General features: G+C 42.2%; 1 protein-coding gene across 2 annotated transcripts in view; it reads right to left on the bottom strand.

The window, feature by feature from the left end:
• Positions 1 to 22,691, bottom strand: part of ATXN10 (ataxin 10) — a 97,427-nt gene extending 74,736 nt beyond the window's left edge. For both annotated transcript variants that reach the window (XR_014226331.1, XM_082279760.1), the window contains exons 1-3: positions 22,588 to 22,691; positions 16,212 to 16,403; positions 14,674 to 14,756 (exon numbers count right to left, since the gene is read on the bottom strand). Coding sequence is in view for 1 of the 2 variants with exons in the window: in XM_082279760.1 (XP_082135886.1) it covers positions 14,674 to 14,756; positions 16,212 to 16,403; positions 22,588 to 22,676 (364 nt within the window). In the remaining variant the exon portion in view is untranslated. The remainder of the gene's footprint in view (positions 1 to 14,673; positions 14,757 to 16,211; positions 16,404 to 22,587) is intronic.
• Between the last annotated feature and the right edge of the window lie 830 nt (positions 22,692 to 23,521).

Below are 23,521 nucleotides of genomic sequence, written 5' to 3'. Positions count from 1 at the left end.
CAATTCTGTAGCTATCAGCATGCCTAAATTCTACTTCAAAAAAAGGTTACTCAGTATGTGGTCAAGAGGACTATTTTTAACCTGATGGTCAACCACCGTGAAACTGCATGTACTAAGATGTAACTTCTGATACACAGATTAACCCTGGAGCTGAAGAGATTTCCCCTCACCAAGATTTCAATAGTTCCTGAAAAAGCTGGTATTCTATAGCAAATACACAGACTACATGCTGCTTTCACAACCAGTCTGCAACGTCTTAAGGAGACTTCTCTAGGTTCTACAAAATAACTTCTTTATACAACAGTGCAAAGGGTACAAGCAGAAACACCAACTCTTTACCTAATGAATTCTGGTACCAAAATGTTTGTCTACATGTAAACTGAACATTTCGTTGCTCATGACCACCCATGACAAAGGTGAGGCAGACGATACTTGATGGCCCTGTATGAGGATGCTTTAAATTCACTCACGGCTCCCTTTGTTCCTTTCAGGGCTTTATTTTCACAGAACGACTGAGCCAGGCTCTAGTGCATGCTTTTCACTTAATTATTATATTGACATTGTCTCATTTAACAATTACATTGTATGGTCTAAAGGACCACAGTGGCTCATCTGATCCCACCTCCCTGCTCCAGCAAGGCCATCCCAGAGCACACAGCATAAGACTGCATCCAGATGGGTCTGGAATATCTCCAGTGAGGAGACTTCACACCCTCTCTGGACAATCTGTTCAGGGCTCGGGCACTGCCCAGGGAAGAAGTTCTGCCTCATGTCCAGGTGGAACTTCCTGGGCATCAGTTCCTGCCCCTTCCTCTTGTGCCATGGCTGGGCCCCATGGAGCAGAGCCTGATCCCTGCTCTGAGCCCTCCCTGCAGACAGGAACAGACAGGGATGAGGGCCCCTCTTGTGGGGAGAGATAAGATAGAATTTGGTTGCGGGCTATGGGATGTGCCTGCAGAGGCACATGGCAGCACAAAGGAGCACATGGCGGCACAGAAAAGCTTGTCTCCACCAGACCGTGGGAGGAGGAGGTGGCACACGGCAGACCCCTATGGAGAGGAGCCTGCTGGCAGCTGACAGACGGGTGAACAGCGCATGATCACCCCATGGAAGGACATTTAGAAAGTGTGTTGCTGATGTGGCAACATGGGATAGGTCACATAGTGAGGATTGCCATAAGGAAACACTGTGCCTTAGAAAAGTGTATAAAACCAGCTCATTCCTTTGAATAAACCATTCAGATTCCCTGCTGCTCTGGGTCCGTGACTCAATCGCTACACCCTCTCAGCTTTGTCTCCTCCTGAGGCTGGACAGGCCCAGCTTCCTCAGCCTTTCCTTGTAAGAGATGCTCCAGTCCCCGCAAAGACTTCATGTCACACAGTGCCATTTGCAGAATGAGACTGTGAATGAGATGAAAATTAAAATCCCTGAAGTTCTGAGGACAAGACTTTACGCATTAGGATTTAAAATTCAATAACTTGTTTCCTTCTGTTCCGCATGGTTAGAACAGGAGCCCACAAACGTGCTCAACAATCTCTTCAAAAAACCTTGACAGCACATGTAGAGGCTTCAAACAGTCCTAAGAGATGTCCATTCTTTTTATTTGGGTCAGACAACACAGTGACAGTTTTGAGTACAAGCCTCTGCCTTTATTGGAGTTATAAAATAGAGATATAAAATAGATCCAACCAAAGCACACACAAAACTGTACATCTCTTGTCAGACTGCAAACATAAAGCTTACAAACTTGTATCTCTCTTAACGGTCTAACCAGTAATATGCAGGAAAAACAGAGCTGGAGTGCCCCCTCTGCACTGGAGCAGACACAAAGCCTAACAAGTCCTGGGACCACGTCCCAGGCTCCTGAGAGCCTGCACACTTTCAGAGTTGCCTGCAAGCTTTGCAAATCTAAACTGTGGGCTGTGAGCCATCAGGGAGAGCAGCTCTGGCTGTTTGTAAACAACGGCAGAATGCTTTGTGATAGACTGCCAGTCCTGGAAAAATAAAACCTCCAACTCAGCATAAGGTGTAGACCTCTATTAGTATAAAAACTGAGTTTCCACCACTACCGTCCGGTCATTGACTTGTTTCCTTGTGGCTGCAAGTTAAAGCAACTTCCAGTCATAGTTATTTGCCTCTTCACCACCATGAATCATACCACAAATACTGATGAAAATGTATTTTCCTTGGAAAACAGTCTGTCTAGACTACTGAAATTGAATGTACAATACATATATGGGTTGTGTCATTTAACGTTATTAAAATAGTACTTAGTATTTTATTGCTGTAAATAAAATTAATGTCTAGCTACCTATTATATTTCCACCTTGGTCTTACTGCACTTGCTGCAGTGCAGACTAGTAACCCATTTTTACCATCTGTGGAATACCAAGAATGTTGTGTTTAGTAAGTTTCTGCTCCCCCTCCCCTCTATCTCCTCCACCTCAGAAACAAAGTCGTGCTCTTAATTTTTTTTTTCTTTCCCTTCAGAAGTGCCAACTCTAATTTTAACAGAACATTACGTGCACTGATTGGACAACCCTTGTGTTCTTGGAAGATAAATGTCTAGGCAAAATACTTAAAAGGAGAATTTGACTTAAAGGCAAGTAAAATTCTTGCCATGCTATTAAAAATGTGGAGTTACAAATAAATTAGAAGGGAGATGGAAGAAACCATCAGACCACACATCAAACTAGCCTCTGATGCAAATTAAGTTCCAATGAGGTCTCGTAACGGGAGATTCAAGAAAAACTTACTTGTGCACTTACTAGGAAAAGACTCAGTTTGACAGACCTTTGACGAGATCAGGTTCAAGCCAACTCTGATTCATACAGTGCTAATAAGGCTTATCAAATATAGTATTAGAACCATTTTCTTTATCTCCTGTTATTTTAATTGCATCATTTAATTTTTACAAAGTAAACATAAATGAGGCTTGTGCTCATTTCTTTAACAAATTACTATTAAAATCTAAAGGCATGTGAAACGGGCCTCCTGTTACATCCCCACAAGTAACAAAAACACATGCCTGAGATTTCTCTCCTATGTGAAGTAAAACACTTTTAAGTGCTTGCAGACCTGGGAACTGCCTTTATTAGCTTCCTGCACACATTAGGATGTAAAATCTTGTCCTTGAATCAGCCCAAAAGCTGAGCCTAAATCTAATGCAATGTCTCTTTAAAGATCCTGCTGCAGTGAAATGAGCAAGTTTGAAGTACTGGGGAGTCTCAAACTGGGCTTAAACCATGCCAGGAAACCAAGAAAAATGAGGACTTGACCACCCACTATGCATTATTACTGGTGTCTGACTGCGAGACACACTCCTCCTACATGATACCTTGTACAGGTCTGAAAAAAAAAAAAGAAGAAAATTATTAACACGTAAAGTACTAACCAAGACTATGAACAAATTTCTCCAATTACTTTTGATAGCATGCTGTTTGATTTAACCCAAAATTTCCACTGAAGAGCTTTTATTTTCCCTCAAAAAAGCTGAATCATCTTTTTCTGTAAGTCTGTGGAAAGAGTACCAGACTTCCCCCCACTTCCTTGTACCATTTATATTCTGTATCTGGCTAATAAATGGACCACAGTCCTTTTGGAACACAGAATTACAAGAAACTTACACTTTACTTGCATATCCACATTAATGTACAGCAACAGTTTTATCATCAACCTTTTTTTGGGCATTACCATTTTACCATTTAGCTTTATACTTGTAAAGGCAGCTTACCTCTTCTCATTGCCATGTCCTTTTGTACCACACGTGGTGTATAAGCAGAGGATGGAAGAAAGGGGAAGAACTTGATGTCTCTCACAAACTTACCTCCACAAATCCCACGTAACTTGGCAATATTCCCTAAAACTCTCAACAAAAGCAAAGGAGAGACACATTTCTCTCCAAGCCCAAAGCTGCTAGCAAAAAAGGATGCTGCAGGATAGGAAATACAAGTCTTGTAGCTTTTTGTCTGGAAAGCCATGGTTAGACAACTCCCGCTTTTCCACCCGAGGACAGTCTGGAAGCTGTGCCACAGCAGTGATAATCAAATGGTTGAGAGCATGACATGATGAACTCCTACATAATTATAACCACTTGGATTTTTATCCCAATAGGCAACAGATGCCTCTCATTGTTCCCTCTGCCCAGATCTTCCTCTAGCTTCTTTCCATCCCCCTGCCATCTTCACTTTCCCTGGAAGAAAAACTGTAGACCCCTTGGGCCTCTGTGAGAGGCTCTTTAGAAGGGATTCTTCCTCTCAGCACATGTGAAAAAAGTTAAGCTTCTTCTCCCTGCATTAAATTTTTGATGCTCTGTCTTTAGGAAGCTCTCTGCAGTTAAAAGGTTTGTTTGCCCCATTCTTCCCACCTTTATCTTGAGATCCTAATGTCCCTGCTGCAAAAAACATGGCAACCATCTTAAATCTAGAGATGTTTCTGCAAGGTTTGATTCACATATATTTGTGTAGAATGGAAACCTGCCTCATTATGAATCTTGCTGACATTATTCACTGGGGTAGTGTAGGGGACACTAAAGAGCAAGCAAGGAAGGAAAGGACTTACAGAACACTGTATTTAGAGATCCACAGAAATACAGGCATTACTGTTCATTTCAAGCCTCAACCAAAGTAACCAGAAACCATTCTAATTAAACAGACATCAGCAAACTCCTATTTCCTTTGTGCTCCAAGTGGATATCAGTCCACATTATAAAACCACTATGCATGTGGCATAAATCAGCAACATCTTGGCAGGCTATGCTAGAAAGCCTCCCAATTGCAGGAGCAGGACAAAAACAAACCAGCTCTACACACTGTCTAAAAGCTGTACCAGCAACAAGACCAGGGGAGCCCACAGGGCAGCCCACTGACCTACTAATTGTTCTGACTTAGGGATATTTCCACAGGTTACTCTCTCTCCTAGAAGGAGCAAAATTATTTAAACTGACACTGAGACAGTCACTGCCTCTGCCTCCCAGTACAGCAATCAAAACATCTTTCCATGAGTGCCATGAGAAGGACAGTTTTGATCATCAATACAAGAAGTATCAAACTGCTGGAAAGCACCAGCTTTTTAATCACTATTTCAAAGTCTGCTTCCAATGCCGCCTATGCCATCAGTACCTGACAGGCAAACCTCATTCGGCAGGATCTGGTCTGTAGTTCAAATTGTACCTCCACAACTTGCTGCAATAAAACACTTTTATACTCATATATGCACAGGCCATAAAATAATTCAGCACAGCTTAAACAGAGAGAGAGACTATTTACAAGGGCCTGGCCTGACAGGACGAGGGGGAATGGCTTCCCACTGCCAGAAGGCAGGGTTAGATGAGATATTAGGGAGAAATTGTTCCCTGCAAAGGTGGTGAAGCCCTGGCACAGGTTGCCCAGAGAAGCTGTGGCTGCCTCAGCCCTGGAAGTGTCCAAGGCAAGGCTGGATGGAGCTTGGAGCAACCTGGTATAGTGGAACCATGGCAAGGGGTTGAAGAAGATGATCCTTAATGTCCCTTCCAACCCAGGCCATTCTGTGATTCTAAATCAGACCTTTACTGCAGAAGCAACAAGACTCAAGGAGAGAATCAAGCCCACAGTAGGAAAAAAACCCCCACTACCACAAATCACTGCATTCCAACAGTAGAACATTTAGACCGGAGTCAGGAAAAGATTTTAAAATGAGAGGAGAGTCTTCCATGGGACTAGTAAGGGATAAAGACAGCAAACTGGAGCTTACTATATGTGGACACAAGAGCCTACAACTACAGTTGCCTGTAATACTGAAGATCCAAGCCCTGCTGGAAGTTGGAAGCCCCACCCCCTCTTCCATTTTTTTTTTGCCATTATGATAAGAAAGTGTTGCATTTAAGTAGAATCCCTGGTCCTACAATGGATCCTACAATGCCCTTCTTCAGTGGATTTAAACTCTCTCAAATCCCACTCCACTCCAAGTGTTATAAAATGACAAAAGAAATTAAGGCCTGTGTCAAGTTCCCATATTTATACCAGAAGTCATAGCCAACACTACACAGACACATCAGGTTGAAAACACTGGTAAACTGGCATTTACTCAAAATCTCAGTTCCTGCTGTTTCACACAAATATACACAAATACCCCACACCTGCAGGGCACAGGGAACTGTGGCTGTACGCACTGCACAAGATCCAAAGTGTGGGACTCCCAGGGAATGGGGAGCTAATCACTGCAGGCAGGGCCAGTACTACATGCACAAGAGCTAAAGAGAATTCTGTATTTGCTAACTCGGGACAAGTCATCAGTCTGAGTGCTCTTGGTCCAGATTTGGCTCTTTTCCTTCTGTAGACAGCTGGAAGCAGTGTAAAGGTTGGCTCCCTATTTTGGAGTTTCTGCAAAAAGGCCAAATCACAAAGCCTTGGAACAATGACCCGAACCAAGACCCAAGCAAATCAGAGTCTTTCCACAGCCTTCAATGAATTTTGGACCAAACTACGAGAACCAAGAGAATGTTCTTGCCCACAGCAGGTTGCATCAGGTTGACAGCCTTTGGGAACATGAAGTTGCACAGCTGGAACCCTTGCTGTAGGTGTTCTGAAGACAGTTCATTAAAAATCTGTGGCAATATTCACCAAAACACAGCAGAGACAGAACAGTTGTACAGCTACTGTTAAACTGCAGCATAGGGCAGGACTGGAGAATCTGTGCATCTGGTAACTTCCCACTGCACAGCAGCAAGTTCTGCCTGTACCTTTAACCTTTAGCCAACGGACAACTGCCTATTGCTAGAAAACCTCACAATTGCTTCTTACCATAGATATTCTGGGAGATGCTCACACTCACTTTTAAGAGGAACTCAGATTCATTAAAAAAAAAAAAAAAAAAAAAAAAGCTAAACACAAAGGAAGAACAACAAAAAAAAAACCCACCAAATGGTACAAAAGAACAAACCAATTACTTAAAACTTTCCTGTTTGGTAAAGCAGTAAAATGCTCTGAGCTACAATAATTAGGGGATAGCAAAACTCAAAAAAACAGAGGACTTTCTTAAGCTATGGAAACATGAAACCAAAATCCCAATACAAGTGCAACTAGCAGTTTACTCCTACCAGATAGTGTATCAACTGATTGTTAGGGCACACACTCTGCAAATGCTAGAGACCATGAAAATCCCACTATTATTTTTACAGATTGGAAAAACACAAAGGCCAAAAACAACACCAATAACTCAAATAAAAAACTCAAGCTTATGTTTACATAAAAGTTTGATGAGTATAATATATTCGTCACACTCCCACAATTATTCCCCGAAAATACTATAAATATTATTTTGACAATGTAATTATAGTTTTTATTTTAACAGTGGCAGCAAAGTATTGCCACCAATCCCCCATACAAAAATCCCAACAGACAAAGCAAAGATCACACATGGAAACTGGCAACTCTTAAGGTCAGGGCTGTCCTTTATTCCTATGTCTAAAAAAAGTCTGTTTAAGTTAGCAGCTGGTTTATTTAAGCTGTAATACATATGTAGCTTTAATTATGCTAGCTGCAAGCAAAAGGAAACCCCAAATACAAAAATAAATGGGAGTGCAGATTTTTAAATTCTCTTTTTTTCTAAGCAACTGAGGCATGTTCCTTTCATGCTGCTTTTTGGGAATTAACCCCATGGACTGTAGGTCCACTCTCTCTGTGGGAACTGCTTTCTCCCTCTTCCTCTCCCTCAAAAGAAAAGCTAATGTGAACCTAAATTGAGAATGTCACCTAGTAAGAGTTCATGATGACTGTATGACAGGTAAAATGATTCATGTTTTATAGCCACTCACTCATTCCACATAGATCAGCAAGTAACATGACTTGTACAAAAAAATCTGCAGCACAGTAATTTACTGTATTTGGTCACAAAACCCCCAAGATCCCCAGCAAAACAGTATGCCTTCTCCTTCACAGATAAATATATGGGGCACTGATGTGGGAAGAGAGGAAAGATTAACTTTTCTTCCTTAATCCTGTTCGTTTAAATTTAGTAGCCATTGTGTATGAGAGTCTCCAGGACACAATTTAGAAATTACACCTTTTCCAAATCCATATAAACAAGCCTTAGAAGACACTTGTTCAGGCAGTTACAGACCTCTGCTTATACACAATAAAACTTGGCAATGGTTTCCCAAATGCACTGGGTGAGCTCTGCTATGATGTCTGTCTAGCAAAAAGTTACTGTGTGTGTTCCATCACACTTCCCAAGCATGCTTTAAAATATTTATTTTTTATATAGAAAACATTAGCAGTAATTTGGAAATGAAACTATTCAGGGCAACATTATTAAAGCCTACAAAAAAGTGAAAGCAAAATGCAATTTTTAAAAGAATAAAACAGAAGAATGAAAAATACTGGACAAGAGATAAAAGGGAAGCACAAAAGATGAGAGTGATTCCTTTGGTCAATATTGGCATTCATTAAAGAACATTTAGGTTCCATAACTGACCACTCTGTTTCTCCTTCCTGTTGATTTAAAAGACCTTGCTGAATGACCAGGCATTTCAAATAATTTCAAGAATAGGTGAAAAGTAGTTAACCTGTAATGCCAGTACATAAGCCTCTAATGCTCAGATTTTCAAACTAAGCCTTAAATGCCCAGATTTTTCTACTCACTGGTTCTAAAAATGGATTCCAAAAAGTCCAAGTATTTACTCCTAGCTCATTTTCCTACTGTCAAAACAGTCTTTCTAAGGGGACTGCTGCCTTCTAGGGAAAGAAAAGAAATAAGGAGATAAATAAATATTGACAAGAAACAGTAAACAGTTAAGGACACATGGCTGCTCATTTAAGAAGGAATACAGGAAAACCAACTCAGTGTGCTAAGCAGGTAGCGTCACCTTCCCCTGCTCTTCTGTACCTTCAAAATTAGCCAGTCTTGTTTTTCCACTGTAATTCCAAACTGCCAATCTTTGAGTGCAGAAATGGAGAAGGTCAGCGCAAAGAAACATCTCCTGGTTTTTTTTCACTGAGCAAGGATGGAACTGAAAGTTTTGTTTCCCCTACACCCTCTTGAAAAGGTAGAAATCACTTCACTGGTATTTAACCATTTTGCAAAACTCAGGAAGACTTTTGCAAACACAACAATTTAACCCTGTTTTAGTCATGCTGTTCTTCAGAAAAACAAAAACATTTGATTACATATCTCCTTTTCTGTAAACCTTTGAAAATTACTTTAAATTAACGACTTTTTAGAAGGGAGAAGGTACCCAAGGTAGCTGGTGGAAATTTATTTCCTCTTGCCATTTAATTTCAGGGATCTCTCCTAAAAAAATGTCAACATGATTTTCTAGTACTACATGAGCTCCTACAGCTTATATTCAGTGACTTTTGAAACCCAGCATGTCTTCACCTTCAAAAGCTTACAAAGAAATCAAGTATCCTTCTTGGCTCAGCTGTGTGATGTTCTTCAGACCTCAGGGGAGCTTTTGTCTTCTTACTTAATCAAAGATGAAATGCTTCCATCCCATTTGGCTTTTGCAAGAAACAATCTCTGGAAGCTATAGATAGGCCTAGGTCCCTTACATCTCATTTTCGAAGCAGGTGCACACCCCTATTTTTAAAATCTATTTTTAGTGTCTATGAAGGAGTGATATTTTTACTTATACAGCATTCTGAATTCAAAGGGTACTAATTGCTATATCTTCTGCAGAGTGTGTCTCTTCCACACTGATGAATTAAAACACACTTCACAAGGCACTTTCTTCCCAGACCATGAGCAACCGATAAAGCACCAATGGGTCAAAAGCAACTGGCTTTTCATTAGCTAAAAGAAAAATATGCATGAGAACTGATCAAGTCCAAAACAGCTGGAGTAGTTCAACAACATCGACTGAGGCTGAACCCATGGTACGATAAATGATCCTGGTGGACAGAAGAGAGAGAAAATAAAAGTGGCAGAAAAGGAGAGAGAAAAAAGGAGGATAAAGGAAAATAGGAAGAGAGAGGAGAAAAAGGAGGAGAAAAATAGGACAGAGAAAAAAGGAGGACAGAGGAAAGAAAGAAGACAGAATAAAAAGGGGACAGAGGAAGAAAGGGAGAGAAAAAAGAAGAGACAAAAATGAAGAGAAAAAGGGAGAGAGGGAAAAGGAAGACAGAAAAATGGAAAGAGGGAAGAGGAGAGGGAAACAGAGAAAAAAGGGGCAGGGGGGACGAAAAGAAGCTCAAAGCAAGGAACATTTTTTATGGCTGCCTTGTAAGAACATGGCATTTGTAGTACTTGAAAAATGTTTAAAATAAGACATCACACGTTTTCCCACACATCCTCCCTCATGAAAGGAAGCATGAACAGGTGTTAGACATATGATATTCATGTTGCTGAACATCCTACCAGAAAATGCTCACATTACTATAATAAGCGCAGTATTAAAAATTTACATAGAGTCATCTTTCATCACTGATTTTAAAGGAATGCTTTAAGTTCTGTTCTGAAGAGAGTATCTGTAGCTGTTTAACTACACCTGAACATTTTGCAGAAAATTGGAAGCAAGGTCAAATTCCTGTTCAAGGATTCAAGGTTATCATCCACTACAATTTATCCAAAGTTTCTGGACTTTGTAGAATTATGAGCAGAGAATACCCCAAACCTTGCTTTAACAGGCAGCACACCTGGACATGGATTTTGGCTGAGATCCCCAGCAGTGCCTGTGACATGAACACAGGCTCTTAACATTTTGTACCAAAAAATTCTATAGCAGCTGAGGGAGCTGGGAGGGCTCAGGCTGGAGAAAAGGAGGCTCAGGGGAGACCTTCCGGCTCTCCACAACTCCCTGACAGGAGGGTACAGCCAGGGGGGCATAGGGCTCTGCTCATGGGGAACAAGGGACAGGACAAGAGGAAATGGCCTCAAGCTATGCCACGGGAGGGTCAGGTTGGACATCAGAAGGAACTTCTTCATGAAAAATGTGGTCAGACAATGCCAGGGATGGCCCAGGGAGGTGGTGAAGTTCCTGTCCCTGGAGGTGTCCAAGGAAGGACTGGATGTGGCACTCAGTGCTCTGGTCTGGGTGACAAGGTGGGGATCAGTCACAGGCTGGACTTGATGGTCTTGGAGGTCTTTTCCAATCTCAGTGACTCTGTGATCCTATGAACCCCCAACAGCAGTCATCCAACTGTTGGCTTCTTCATGCAACTCCTCAGAGCAGGTTCCCTTTTCCAAGCAGTACAAAATACATATTGCTCAAGACAGGTTAGCTGTAAGAAAGATTAGTTTTAGGAATGTCTTAAGATTACCACAGATGTACTATGTAAGCAATTATGGGAAATGAAACTAGGCCATGGAATTCAACTCAAAGTAATAGGGGAAGTAAGCAGGGAGGAAATGTGGGGACAAAACGCTAACTTTAGAAATACCGTAAAAGAAAGGACTAAAAATGTTAGTGTTTTTTTAATGCAAGTATTAAAAAGAAAGGAGACTATTATTACAGGGACAGCTGGCTTGTAGGTGGGATTGGACAATCTCTGAATGCCATATGTATGAATTAACTATTTTTCAACCTACCTGAAGTTTCAAAGAGCTATTTCAGGACAAACATTCTAACTCTCCTTCAAAGATTCTGGTCCATTGTCTGGATGCCATATCACATATTCAAAACAACAGCTTTTTCCACAGCTGGCTGGGACAAGTATTACAAGCATACAGGAATTTATCTCATTTTTAAAGCATTAACAAAAAGAAGAAGTGATATATGGTGAAAACATGCAGTAGAGTTGTTTCAGCAAATATACTGAACTGAACCCAATTAACCATGTATAAAACCCCTGGACAACTACTTTGAAGTATTACTCCTAGCAGAGAGGATACAAAGGAGTCTGAATTTATTTGAATAAATATTAGCAACAGTTTTCAGTCATACCACTTTGCACAACACCTCCTTTTTTGTTGCTTTGATCATGCCCTCTCCCTTAACCATCACACTGGTCACAGCAGTGGCCAAAAAATATATACTTTTATTTCATTTCTGGTTTTATCCATTTGAAATTGTACTACACTGAACTTTCTTACAAAAATTACCACAGCACTCACTTACTAGCCTTAACAGCTACCAATGGATAAAAGTGCAAACATGCCACAGCCAGGTTAAATGAATTTTTCAGTCTGCAGAAAGAATTTTCAATCTCGTCTTTGTAAATATGATAATGTTGGAACTTCAAGTTTATTCAGCCTACAATGATTTGCTTTGGGAATTTTTCACAGGAACATGATCTGAAACATTTAGTGCTGTTCACTCTGCAGTACAGCATTACCTCCTCTTCCTTGTGCTTTGTTGCTATGGAAGCAACATGAAGGTACTTTAAAAACCTTAAGAATATACACAGGCACCAAGAGGGATCATCCAATCCAAGCAGCCATTTGAGGGAGGAAATGATACATACTCAAATGAACAACTTGAAATACTCCACTTAACACCTAATTATCTGCAAGAACAAAATACACATGCTACTCTAGCCCTGTGACCTGATTTCCTGTATGAAACATGAGGAGAATCATGAAACAGTTACAGTTAATAAACACAGTACCATTTACTAATTTCATGGGTCTCTTTTTGTTTCAACAGTGCTATCCAAGTCCAATTTAGCAATTTGTTTTGGTACAACCAATAATCCAGTAAAATTTAACTGTTAAGTTCTGAGGTAAACCTTGCAGAAGGAACTGGTGCTCCAGGCACTACATTAATTTCCACTTAGAACAAAGTTCATCAGATCACTCAGCAAGGAATTAGCAACACTTGCTTGTCTACAATTTTTTTGTTGTTGTACTAACACAGGTGGAACACATAAGCCATGCTCATTGCAGAGGTTCCCCAAGGAGATCAACGCTACTTACAGCATCAAATGAACCACCTATCCTGGGCCAATACAGCAAATCTTGGTTGTAACTCAGATGTATTTACTGAATAGCTATGTAGAGTAACAGTCACAAAACAACTTTTACTGAAATCCTGAAAACTGTCTTGTCAATGCCACCCTTACGTTCAATGTTGATAAACAGAGATTTACACCATCCACTGGCTAGGGAAAATTGCCTGAAGCAGATTAATCAAATTACTGGGTTTTACCCCCTTTGCTTTTTGCCCAATAGCATTCCCTCTTCTTCTTCAAACCCATGAGCAGAGAACAGCACACACATGTGACAGCCCAGCAAGGATGGGCCAGCAGCCATGAAGCCAAAGCAGAGACCACAGGCCATGCCTGTATCCAACAACAGGCGCATCCTGCTCCCTCTGCTGCAGGCATGGGGCAGCACCTCTGGCAGGTGGCACTCTTAAACCACAATTCCTGATGCTTTGAGTGGGCTGAAGGTGGCAAGCCCATTTTCCCAGTACAGCTTTTTGAGCCCACTGCTGTCCAAGGCCCCAGCAGGGACAGTAACAGGCTGGAGAGAAGCAACATTTTGGCTCCCATCACTTTTCCTTTTATCTTGCTGGTCTGCAAAGACGTTCACAACCGTGGTGCAGGACACTCTTGCCCTCCATGACCTTTCCCAGTCCTTCCTGTAACATGGCTTGAAAGTCACCCCCTGTGTGCCATCACTTCCTCCTCTTTACGGCCACTGAGCAGGCCCTCTTTCTGCCACCCACAAAGCTTATAGTTTGGCTCCTCCCACACTGAAGGGCTGTGCTGGCATCACCAACCCTTCCCTGGCAGCAGGATTCCAGCAACAGGTCCAGGAGTCAACCTGGCTTAAGCACAATACCCTCACATGCCTGCAGAGCTTCATTTTGAGCCAAATGTAGCAGCAAAAGGAAACCAGTCTTCTGAACTTCATTGCTCCCTCACAGCTTCATAAAGGTGTTTGAGGGTAAGTTACTGTATGACAGTCATTCCACCTGCTTCCACAAAATGACAGAAAAGCAGCTGCAGAAACCCAATAAAAAACTTCATCTGAGGAACAGGAGTGAAAAGAAATAAAAGAAGCACAAGAAAACAAACATTCTTTACTGTCTGCAGCCACAGACAGTCACAACTGGAAGTCCACTGTGTAAAACCCCACACGTACACACTGGAAAACACAGATTGTGAGGAGAATTATTGAAAATGCCTTAATATCCAGTGAAATGAGTAACGATAACTACCACTAGGGAGGACAGGTAACAGTCACATTTTCTCTTCACTGCATCAAAAGAAAAACTCACCTGTTAAGGAAACATGAACACTACTCAAATCAGTACTTAATTCTTGGCAGATACCATCCTGGCTGGCCAGCAACCATGGTACACAAATGAAAACTAAAAATAATTTTTAAAAAGTCACAGCCAAAATTTTCTTCCTGAAATCAGATAAATTATTTTAAGAATCATCAAAATAAAAAAGAGGTTCATTTTATTATGCTTGCAGATCAAATAAAAAGAGTAAACAGCAGAACGTATTTTGAATGGAGGTACTACAGGAACTTTTCCTTTCATAAAACCACATATCCTGCTTATTAAAGCGTTTCCACATATCTTTCCTTTAGCAATCGACAAGGAAGAGTTCAGTGAAAATACAGCTGAACTAGACTTGAGGCTGAGACCTTTTCCTAGCAGTCTAAGAGAGGGCCAATTCTTAACTGCAATTCAAGAAAGAATTAAGTTTATTTATAAAACAAATGCATCAGTAAAGTGACATCATACTGCCCTCGTGTAAAAAAATACAGTGCAGGCTATACATTGAACAAAATCCCCAACCTTACCAGTCAGTAACAATTCTTCTTTGATTTGTATTCCATGAAGCAACTTTATCAAATGGACAGATGTAGAGATGAGACCCAAGTGCCTATTATTAAATTGGGAAAAAACCACAATAATTCACTTGATAAGAAATACACTCAAAAAAACTTAAAAGGCTTTTCAAAGTTAACAGGAAATCTTTAGCATCTTCAGGACCTCTGAAACAAAAATCAGTTTCTCCTATGTTACTGCCTGCCTATCAGTAGCCACATTATGACCATCAGAAGCAAATCAAAGGGGTTTATTGCATCATCCTGCATTTTACCAATTTTGGGCACAGAACCTTCAGAGCTAAGTACCCCTTCCTCCCTTTTTTTTCTTCCTATCAAACATTAAATATTAGCAAGCTATTCCTCTAATTTAAACAGCTGTATTTGTGTAAAAACTTTGCTTTGTCTGGAGGTCAAGCATCCAGAACAAGAGTCATATACTTTACTTCATAATAAACTTGGAGTAGTTTCAATGCCAACAAAGCAATTAGTGACAGTCACCAAAAAAACAATAGGGCCAGCTCAAAGGGAAACATACCCAGCTCTCAGAGAGAAGCAGAGAAGGCCAAGTAATCATTTATCCTTTCTCCAGTGAAGAGGAATCATAGGTAGACTCTCAGAATGATTTGCACTGCAATTTCTGTGGCATTAACAGAATTCTGCCCCAGCACAGAAACTAAGACTTGGTCCCATGTCAAAATTACATTTAGTTTAATAAATCAAATTTGACAAATCCCAAGAAGACAATTTTTAAGACTGTAGTCCCCAATAATTCTTTGCTATAACCACCTCGTGACAAGTCTTTGGGGGGTTTTTTTGTTGGTTGGCTGGTTGGTTTGGGGTTCTCGTGGGGCATCTGGGCAAGGAGAGTGTTTGTTGCTATTTTGTTGGGTTTTTTAAAAACATCAACCAGACTATCTGGTCATCACTAACTACAGCTAGATTGTATCACAAGTATCCCTTCAATGTTGCAACAGACACAACCAAACAACAGAGAGGCTAAATAACTTAAGGAGCCAGATTGATTTAATATCCTTTAAGCTCAACTTGCCTGTATATATGTATCAGGATTAACACGCACAGTTCTACATGCTGTGTGCTGCCAGGAAAGCCAGACAGATCTAAATAAACCTTTAAAGACATGCTAATCCTGTAACTGATTACTAAGACTATTTACTTATTCATAATGTTATAAAAAAATTAGAGAAAGAGGAAAAAAAAGGATAGTTATACAGTCAGGCTTCCAATAGGCTTATTTCATTTGTGTAATCAACTCATATTATGGACCCAAACACTTTGTTCTATTACTGAGCAGAGCCCCAAACTGACCTACAAATAGGTCAGCTATTTTTGTTTCTTGCATATTTGAATTCAAGTGATTGCATCAAGCAGGAAATGCCAGTAAATAAATCTACTAACACAGCAGTGTAAAATAAGAATCTCTTTTTTAAAACCACACAAACATCAGAAGGTGGTATTTTGGTATGGACTAAAAGGGATCATAACTGTACCTCATGACATGTTGATTCTTGGCACACTCAACACAGGCATTCCTCAGACATCTGAAGCACTCTGCTATGAGCAGCAGGCAGGTGTCGAGATCTGCTAGTCCACAGGAACCCTTACAGGCCTGCTCAATGGTACTTGAGGTGCTTGTCAGGATTTCCAGGACATCCCGAAATACACTTTCTTTTGCTGTTTCTCTGAAACACATAAATTTGTGGTGAAGAAAAAATAAAAAGGCACTGCTACCAAAAAGCCTATGACATTGACAATTCTTATTGTAAACCCAAAGATGTTTCTGCAGCAATCTTTAACTATTCAAAGTATTTAACTACTCATAGTCTTCCAGGTAGGAAGAACAAAATACATCACACAATCCTCACAGCCTTTGCAGGAAAGGGGCTGTAGGAGAGTTATGTTGCCTTAATATTCCTCATGACTTTTCAACAGCTCTCCAGAATTTTAATGAAAAGGAAGAAAACAATTTTCCCTAATGCATCTAGCTGGCAGGTTTATACATGACACTGCATACTGCTTTAAGAGGAATTGTTTTAGTTAATTAACACGGTTTAGATGTCCAGCATTAGATGTTTCAGAAGACTCAGAAGCTCCAGCCTGCTGCAGATTTCCTCAGAGGGACAAAGGTCATGGAGAAAGCTGGTGGCTGCACGAGCACCACTCTGAAGTGTGTGAGTCAAAGTCAAGGGAAAAAGCCAACTCTGTCCCACCTCAGCAGACAACTACCCAACAGAGAAGGTACCAGGCCACTTGCTGGAGCACCCAGACCAAGGAAAACAGCACCACCAAACGTAAGCATCTGCAGAAATCCGTATGACTGGATGACAGCTGGTGCTGCTGCTCCATGAAGATTCACCAGCCTCCCCAGGACTGACACACACATATCTACAGATGATCTGTCTCACAGAGATAAACAACATTTCCAAACTACAGCTATTGGTCTACAATCTGCCCTGATTTTATGTCCACAAAAGAGATGAGGGCAACACATGACAAATGTTGCTAACTCAGTTCTGATACCACATGCTGGTGGAGAGAAGCCACACCAGAGAGTGTTTATGGCATTGCTACAGGGAAGTTCAATAAATTTCCTCATCCAGTACTTCTGACCAGGGTCAGGAAAAGGAAATCCACATGCAGCCTCCTTGAACCTTAAAAAGACTTGTCATGTACTCAAGATCAAACAGAAAAAGTGAGATGAGAGGAAATGTAAAGTAGCATTAAATAAAATTTTCACACAGAAAACTCCTCCTAAAGGAAAATTAAAAAATCTCTTGATCAACCACTACTGGGTGATAGCATTACCTGCATTCTGCTGCTCACTCAAATGCCCACACATTTGCACAACTAGAAATTCTCTTTCGTAAGTGATCATGTCCATAAATCAAACCACAGAATCACTGAGGTTGGAAAAGACCCTTAAGATCATCAAGCCCAACATTAACCAAATGCTGCCAATCTACCCTGTCCCTAAGCACACCCTCAGATGTGTCTGGAGACATTATTTCCCACCTCTGCTCCTGCCATGTTTTCTTTCCTACACTAAACAAAACACTCGTAGTCTTTACTCACAGTTTACATTTTCTAAGTCCCTTATCAGATTTGTTGCTCCAATCGTGACACTTTTATGCTAGGCTACATCTTACTGACAGTACAGTGCCTCCAATATCGACATCTATTAGGGCGTAGAAGAGACTTACAAAGAAGGTAGAGTGCTGTAAGAGCTACAACAATGTACACTAACATCACTAAATTGCTGCAACATCAGGTTTCAGATCTCTAGGAAGTATTTTATTCTGCAACCTCACAATTGATCAAAACCAGTATATTTACACATTCTCCATCTACACTGAAACATGAAAAAACCCACCACTGCATCACTGAAAGCTATGGGGAAGAAGCTACATTTTACAGTGGTGCAATACTGAAGGGAAAATACCAAAGAGGCACAAAAAACAAAGACCAAAAGCAGAGCTGGCTCTCAGTTATAAAATAAAGAAAACAGTGGAGCTTACATAACCAGAAAGAAAGTTTGGAATTTGGTTTTGGTTTCAAGACCGAAGAAAATATATTCATGGAACTTGAACCTTCAACTTACAAGAAGCAGTACAGCTCCTGCCACTTCATGATGTGCCAAAAGAACACTCAGTGGCTGACATACCACAGTCCCCATGGGAAATGCACCAGAGACAAGTTTTTCTAAATGTCAGAAGAGCTACAGTCTGGTAAGGTACCCTCAGCCAGGGAGTGCTTTCTACATTGAGCAGAACCATTACCTGTTCTGAGTTCTTAAACGCTGATGTTACTCTAAAATACAACCACTGAGCCCACTGTAGTTTCCTTCGTATCAGCCTATGCCTTTTGTCAGATTACCCCATGAAACCAGTCATTTCCTGACCCAACTGCAAAATACAGAACCCAATGGTCAGGGCAAGACATACTACTGCTCAACATCCCCTTATTTAAATCGGTAAAAGAGAAATTAAAGAAGCCAGAACTTTTGTGCACATTTTTGTGACTCCATAGGTAAAAGGACACCTTACAGTTATTATTGTGCTGGAAAAGCTTCACTCTCCTGGCAGAGCTATGCAGCAGAACAGAACTTTTAGTCAGACACTGGATCAGAAGCATGCTGAGCTGCTGTGACAATTTTTCTTTTGAAATTAGATTGAAAGTAAGAAAAAAATAAGAGTGCAGACATTTCCAGTAAAATACAAAGATGAAAACCTTGTGTGTTCTAATGGAGCAAGTCTGGGGTACACAAGGAAATGTCTGTCCTCACTGTAAATGTGGAAGGAGATGTGGATTTTTTCACATCACTCAGGAGAGACCAAAACCAAATCTATCTCTTGAACACTATGAAAGAAAATCCAGAATGCTCAAGCCAGATCATTCCAGGCAGAAATCGAATCTCAAAGCCTAAGTGAGCAAGCAGAAGATATTCTAAATGAACAAAGACTGGCTTAAACATTGTTTGATAAAGCAGGATTCTGTTCCAAGAAAACTTACATGTGACTCTTGTACCTAAGCATTCCAATAGCACTGCAATTTGAGTGTGTACTGTAATGGAATTTTACTGAAAATTGTCTTTATGAATAAAATATCCTCAAATTAGCAAGAATGGCAGAAAAATATTTAGCTGATGTTAAGAAACCAGTCAAGACTGACTTCAGATAACTGTTCCACAGCAATGCTTACAAACAGTTTTCAAAAAATAATCTTTTTCCAGCAGTACAACAAAGATTCACATAAAGACAAAAGTAGCAGCTACAAATATTTAAAATGCATTTTTGAAATGGAAAACATTTTCCTTCCATAAAATTTTTAATTTACAAAACTACGTAAGAGCCTGCTAAGTCGATTTTAGATTAAAAGAATACCTTGCATTGTAACAGGCCTTGAAATCCATCCAGAACTGCTTTGTGGATATTCCACAAACTCCTGTTTCCTGTCTAGTTGCCTAACACAGCAGCTCCACAATTTGTTATTGTTACCTGTCCTTCATTTCCACATCAAGTTCTGCAGGAACACAAAAGGAAGCAGAGGCAAAGAGTACAGCAGCCCAGCTCTTGGACAAGAAAGACATGCACAATTTCTTATTAAGTCAAAACAAACAGTCAGAATTCCTGTACCCCTGCCAAAAGGAAGATTACCGTCACTCCTTGTAAGACCTGTTTAATTGTTAAAAACAGAAACTCTACAAGATACCACTGTAATGAACGCGAAGTTAAAAACAGTAATGAACTCCTGTTCAAAAGACCAGGGCTCCAAAAAAATCATGAAATTGCTCAGCAACTATGCAAACAATCCACAAATTTACAATTCTGTATTTCCACTCTAAGTCTTAGGTACTTGCACAACTCCAGTCCTGTAAGCAGAGTCCCTAAAAAAGCCTTTAAAGTACTTATCCTCACAACATTCCCAGGAACAGAATAAAACAATTTTCTTCTTTTTGTAGCTTAGAAAAGGAAGCATAAAGACATCAATTAAAAGCACTGGAAGCCTCAAGTTATATCACACATGCAAGTCTCCCAAATTCCACATCACGGTCTCATAGTAGAGGCATTGTTGCCTCACTTTATTTCTTCCTGAGTTACAGAACACCAGAACTCACATTTTTAATGTATTTTGTTTCCACAAACACTGAACATTCCTGTAATAACAAAAGAATTGTCACTAAATATCACAACTTCAAACTCAAAACATCCATTGGGTTGTGTTTTTGTGATTCAACAGCACCAACGACAGGATTTGCCAGAGCTAGCAAATTTTTTGCCAGAGCTGCTCCTAGACCCATTTTGCCACATCCTATGGGATGTAAGGTAATGCTACAGCTTTGTGCTTCTGAAAGGACAACTACAGTGTCTCTCTTTCAGCCCACCTGTACCCACAAAACTTGGCTGTTTTGGGGAATATCTACTCCTCTTTCAAACACAGTGGCAGAAGTTTCAGGTAGCAAGGCAGAGAAAGCAACAGCCTGTAAGCACAGAATTTGTACAGGTGCTCCCTTCTTTCCAGAGAAACCGAGATGAACACCAGAAGGTCTCCTGGGTCTCCTGCATCCACAGAGATCACAAAAAAATATTTGTAGGTACATCTTCCCTCCTCGCCCCCAACTTTTAAATGTGGATTTAAAAACAAAACCGCACTGTGAATTTACACAATCAAAACAAAACACCAACAGAATTTTACACCAAGCTTAAGTCTGATTTCTTCATTCTCAGGTCAAGACCTTCAAACAACTACTGTTAGGAGTAAGCACAAGCTTCCCACCAAGCTGTGCCTTCTCCCTCCTTCCAGGAAGGGCAAAACCCATTCCTCTAACCCCAGTCTCCCAGCTGAACCTCTGCAAGCCCAGCCTCTGCCAAAGCCAACAGTGCTGTGTGGTATTGCAGAGGTCTCCCTGATCTTACAGGCACTGCAATGCTCCATACCAGCCCCCTGTTTCTCCAGTAGCCCCATTCTGTCTTTACTTATCTTAAACCTACTGAGGGGCATCCAACCTTTCCTCCCAGTGAAGCCAGCGCAGCCCATCCTGCCACACAGTACATGCCCTGTGTCCCCAAGGCCCACAGCCACCACCCTCATCGCAAAGCTTTGGCCTCACATGGGAATGAGACTGCTGCCCAGCAGGGCCTCGCACAGGCACATCTTACCCACTTCTGCACGCCCTGCAGGGCTTCCATGGCTTTTTCTCCCTGAGCAGCTACTCCCACAGCTACATCCCACCTAATATGTCTGCCCAGAAAGGCACCACAAGCCCCAGAAGTGGCCCATGGGAAGCCCATGAGGTTCAAGACCAAGTGCTCGTGAGGCCACCTGGGTTGGGACAGCCCCTGGGATCAATCCAGGCTGGGGGTGAGCAGATGGAGCAGCCCTGGGAGAAGGACTTGGGGGTGCTGGTGGTGAGAGCTGGACATGCCCTGGCCGTGTGTGCTGGGACCCAGAACCCCCCCGTGCTGGGCTGAGCCCCCAGCATGGACAGCAGGGGAGGGGGGTTCTGCCCCTCTGCCCTGCTCTGCTGAGAGCCCACCTGCAGAGCTGCCTCCAGCCCGGGGAGCCCAGCACAGGAAGGACTAGAGCTGTTGGAGAGATTTCAGAGGAGGCACCAAGTTGATCAGATGGATGGAGCAGCTCTGCTACGGGGAAATGCTGAGACACTTGGGATTGCTCAGCCTAGAGAATAAGGCTGACCTAACTACTGCCTTCCAGTACCTGAAGGGAGCCTACAAGGAAGATGGAGATTATCTACGCAGGCCTGAAGTGACAAAACAAGGGAGAACGGCTTCAACCTGATAGAGTAGGTTTAGATTGGATGTTAGGAAAAAATTTTTCCCTGTGAGGGTGGGGAGGCCGTGGCACAGGTTGCCCAGAGAAGCTGTGGCTGCCCCATCCCTGGAAGTGTCCAAGGCCAGGCTGGACGGGGCTTGGAGCAGCCTGGTCTAGTGGAAGGTACTCTCGCTCACAGCAAGGGTGGGATGGGATGAGCTTTAATGTCCCTGCAACCCAAGCCATTCTGTATCTATAGGCTATTTAATGCCACCCACGACTAAGAGACGAACCTCTTTCCTCCGTGCTACAAGCACAGGGACTGAGCACACTGCAGCTCCTCATGGACCCCCTGGGGCGGGGCGGGGCGGGGCAGGACAGGAGAACGGACAGATCCCCCCTCACACACGCATAGCCCCAGGAGAAGGCTCGGGGTGCAGAAGCTCCCCAGCAAAGACTTCATCCATGTCCCTCTCGGGATACTGAGAGCCCCTTTCCCAGCCCGCAGCCGACTCCACGAAGGGCAGGACCGCGCTGGGAGCCGAAGCGAACCCTGCCCATCATCCGCCAGCACCGCCGCTCCCTCCTCCCCACTACCTCGGCTGCGCCTCCCGAAACAGACCCGACAGCACCCGCACGCTCTCCAGGCGGACCACGGCCAGCGCTTCCGCTCCCGGCGCCGCCATCGCCCGCCCCGGCCCCGCTCCGCCCCCGCCGCGCGGAAATGGCGGCGGGGCCGCCCCGCCGAACGGGAGGGGCTATGTCGGGCCGGCGGCAAAATGGCCGCTCCGGTTGAGAGATCTGATGGATTTCCCTAGCTTTTTCCTTGCCGGTCCCTTGCCTCTCCCTTCCCTCCATTTTCCCCTTTGGAAGCTCACCGCGGCGCCGGCTGCCCTCACGCAGCTGCTGCTGCCCACCCCACACCTCGCCCCGTGTGCTCTTCGAGATTCCCGCCTCTAAACATAACAAATACCAAAAAAATATAAAAATACATAAATTGCAGGAATAATTATTTCATGCTTAATATATATAAAGATCTCCCAGCCTGTGGCAGGGGTGTGAAACTAGATGATTGCTAAGGTCCCTCCCAGTCCAAACCCTTCTGTGATACAGTGAAGTAAATACTAAATCCCTTCAGGTTTTAAAATATTTGTAAATTAAATACTGCATTTTTAATTTAATATTTATTTTCTGAAAATGTCTTTCAGCATTTTCTGAACATGTATGAAAAGTTAACTTGCATGTGTGTGCGTGGGAAATTAGCTTCCAATGGATAAAAAGACTTAATTGTGGCCAAACACTATAGAAAGCTTTATTAGACAATCATCATTAAATCACAGACTGGTTTGGGTTGGAAGGGACCTTAAAGCCCATCCAGTCCCACCCCCCGCCATGGTAAGGGACGCCTTTCATTATCCCGTGTTGCTCCAAGCCCCGTCCAGCCTGGCCTTGGACACTTCCAGGGATGGGGCAGCCACAGCTTCTCTGGGCAACCTGTGCCAGGGCCTCACCAGCCTCACAGGGCAAGACA

The sequence above is a fragment of the Coloeus monedula genome (genome assembly GCF_965178545.1).
Source record: "Coloeus monedula genome assembly, chromosome: 4".
Lineage (NCBI taxonomy): Eukaryota > Metazoa > Chordata > Aves > Passeriformes > Corvidae > Coloeus > Coloeus monedula.
The sequence above is the reverse complement of the archived record's forward strand: the minus strand, read 5'-3'. Positions and strand labels throughout refer to the sequence as shown.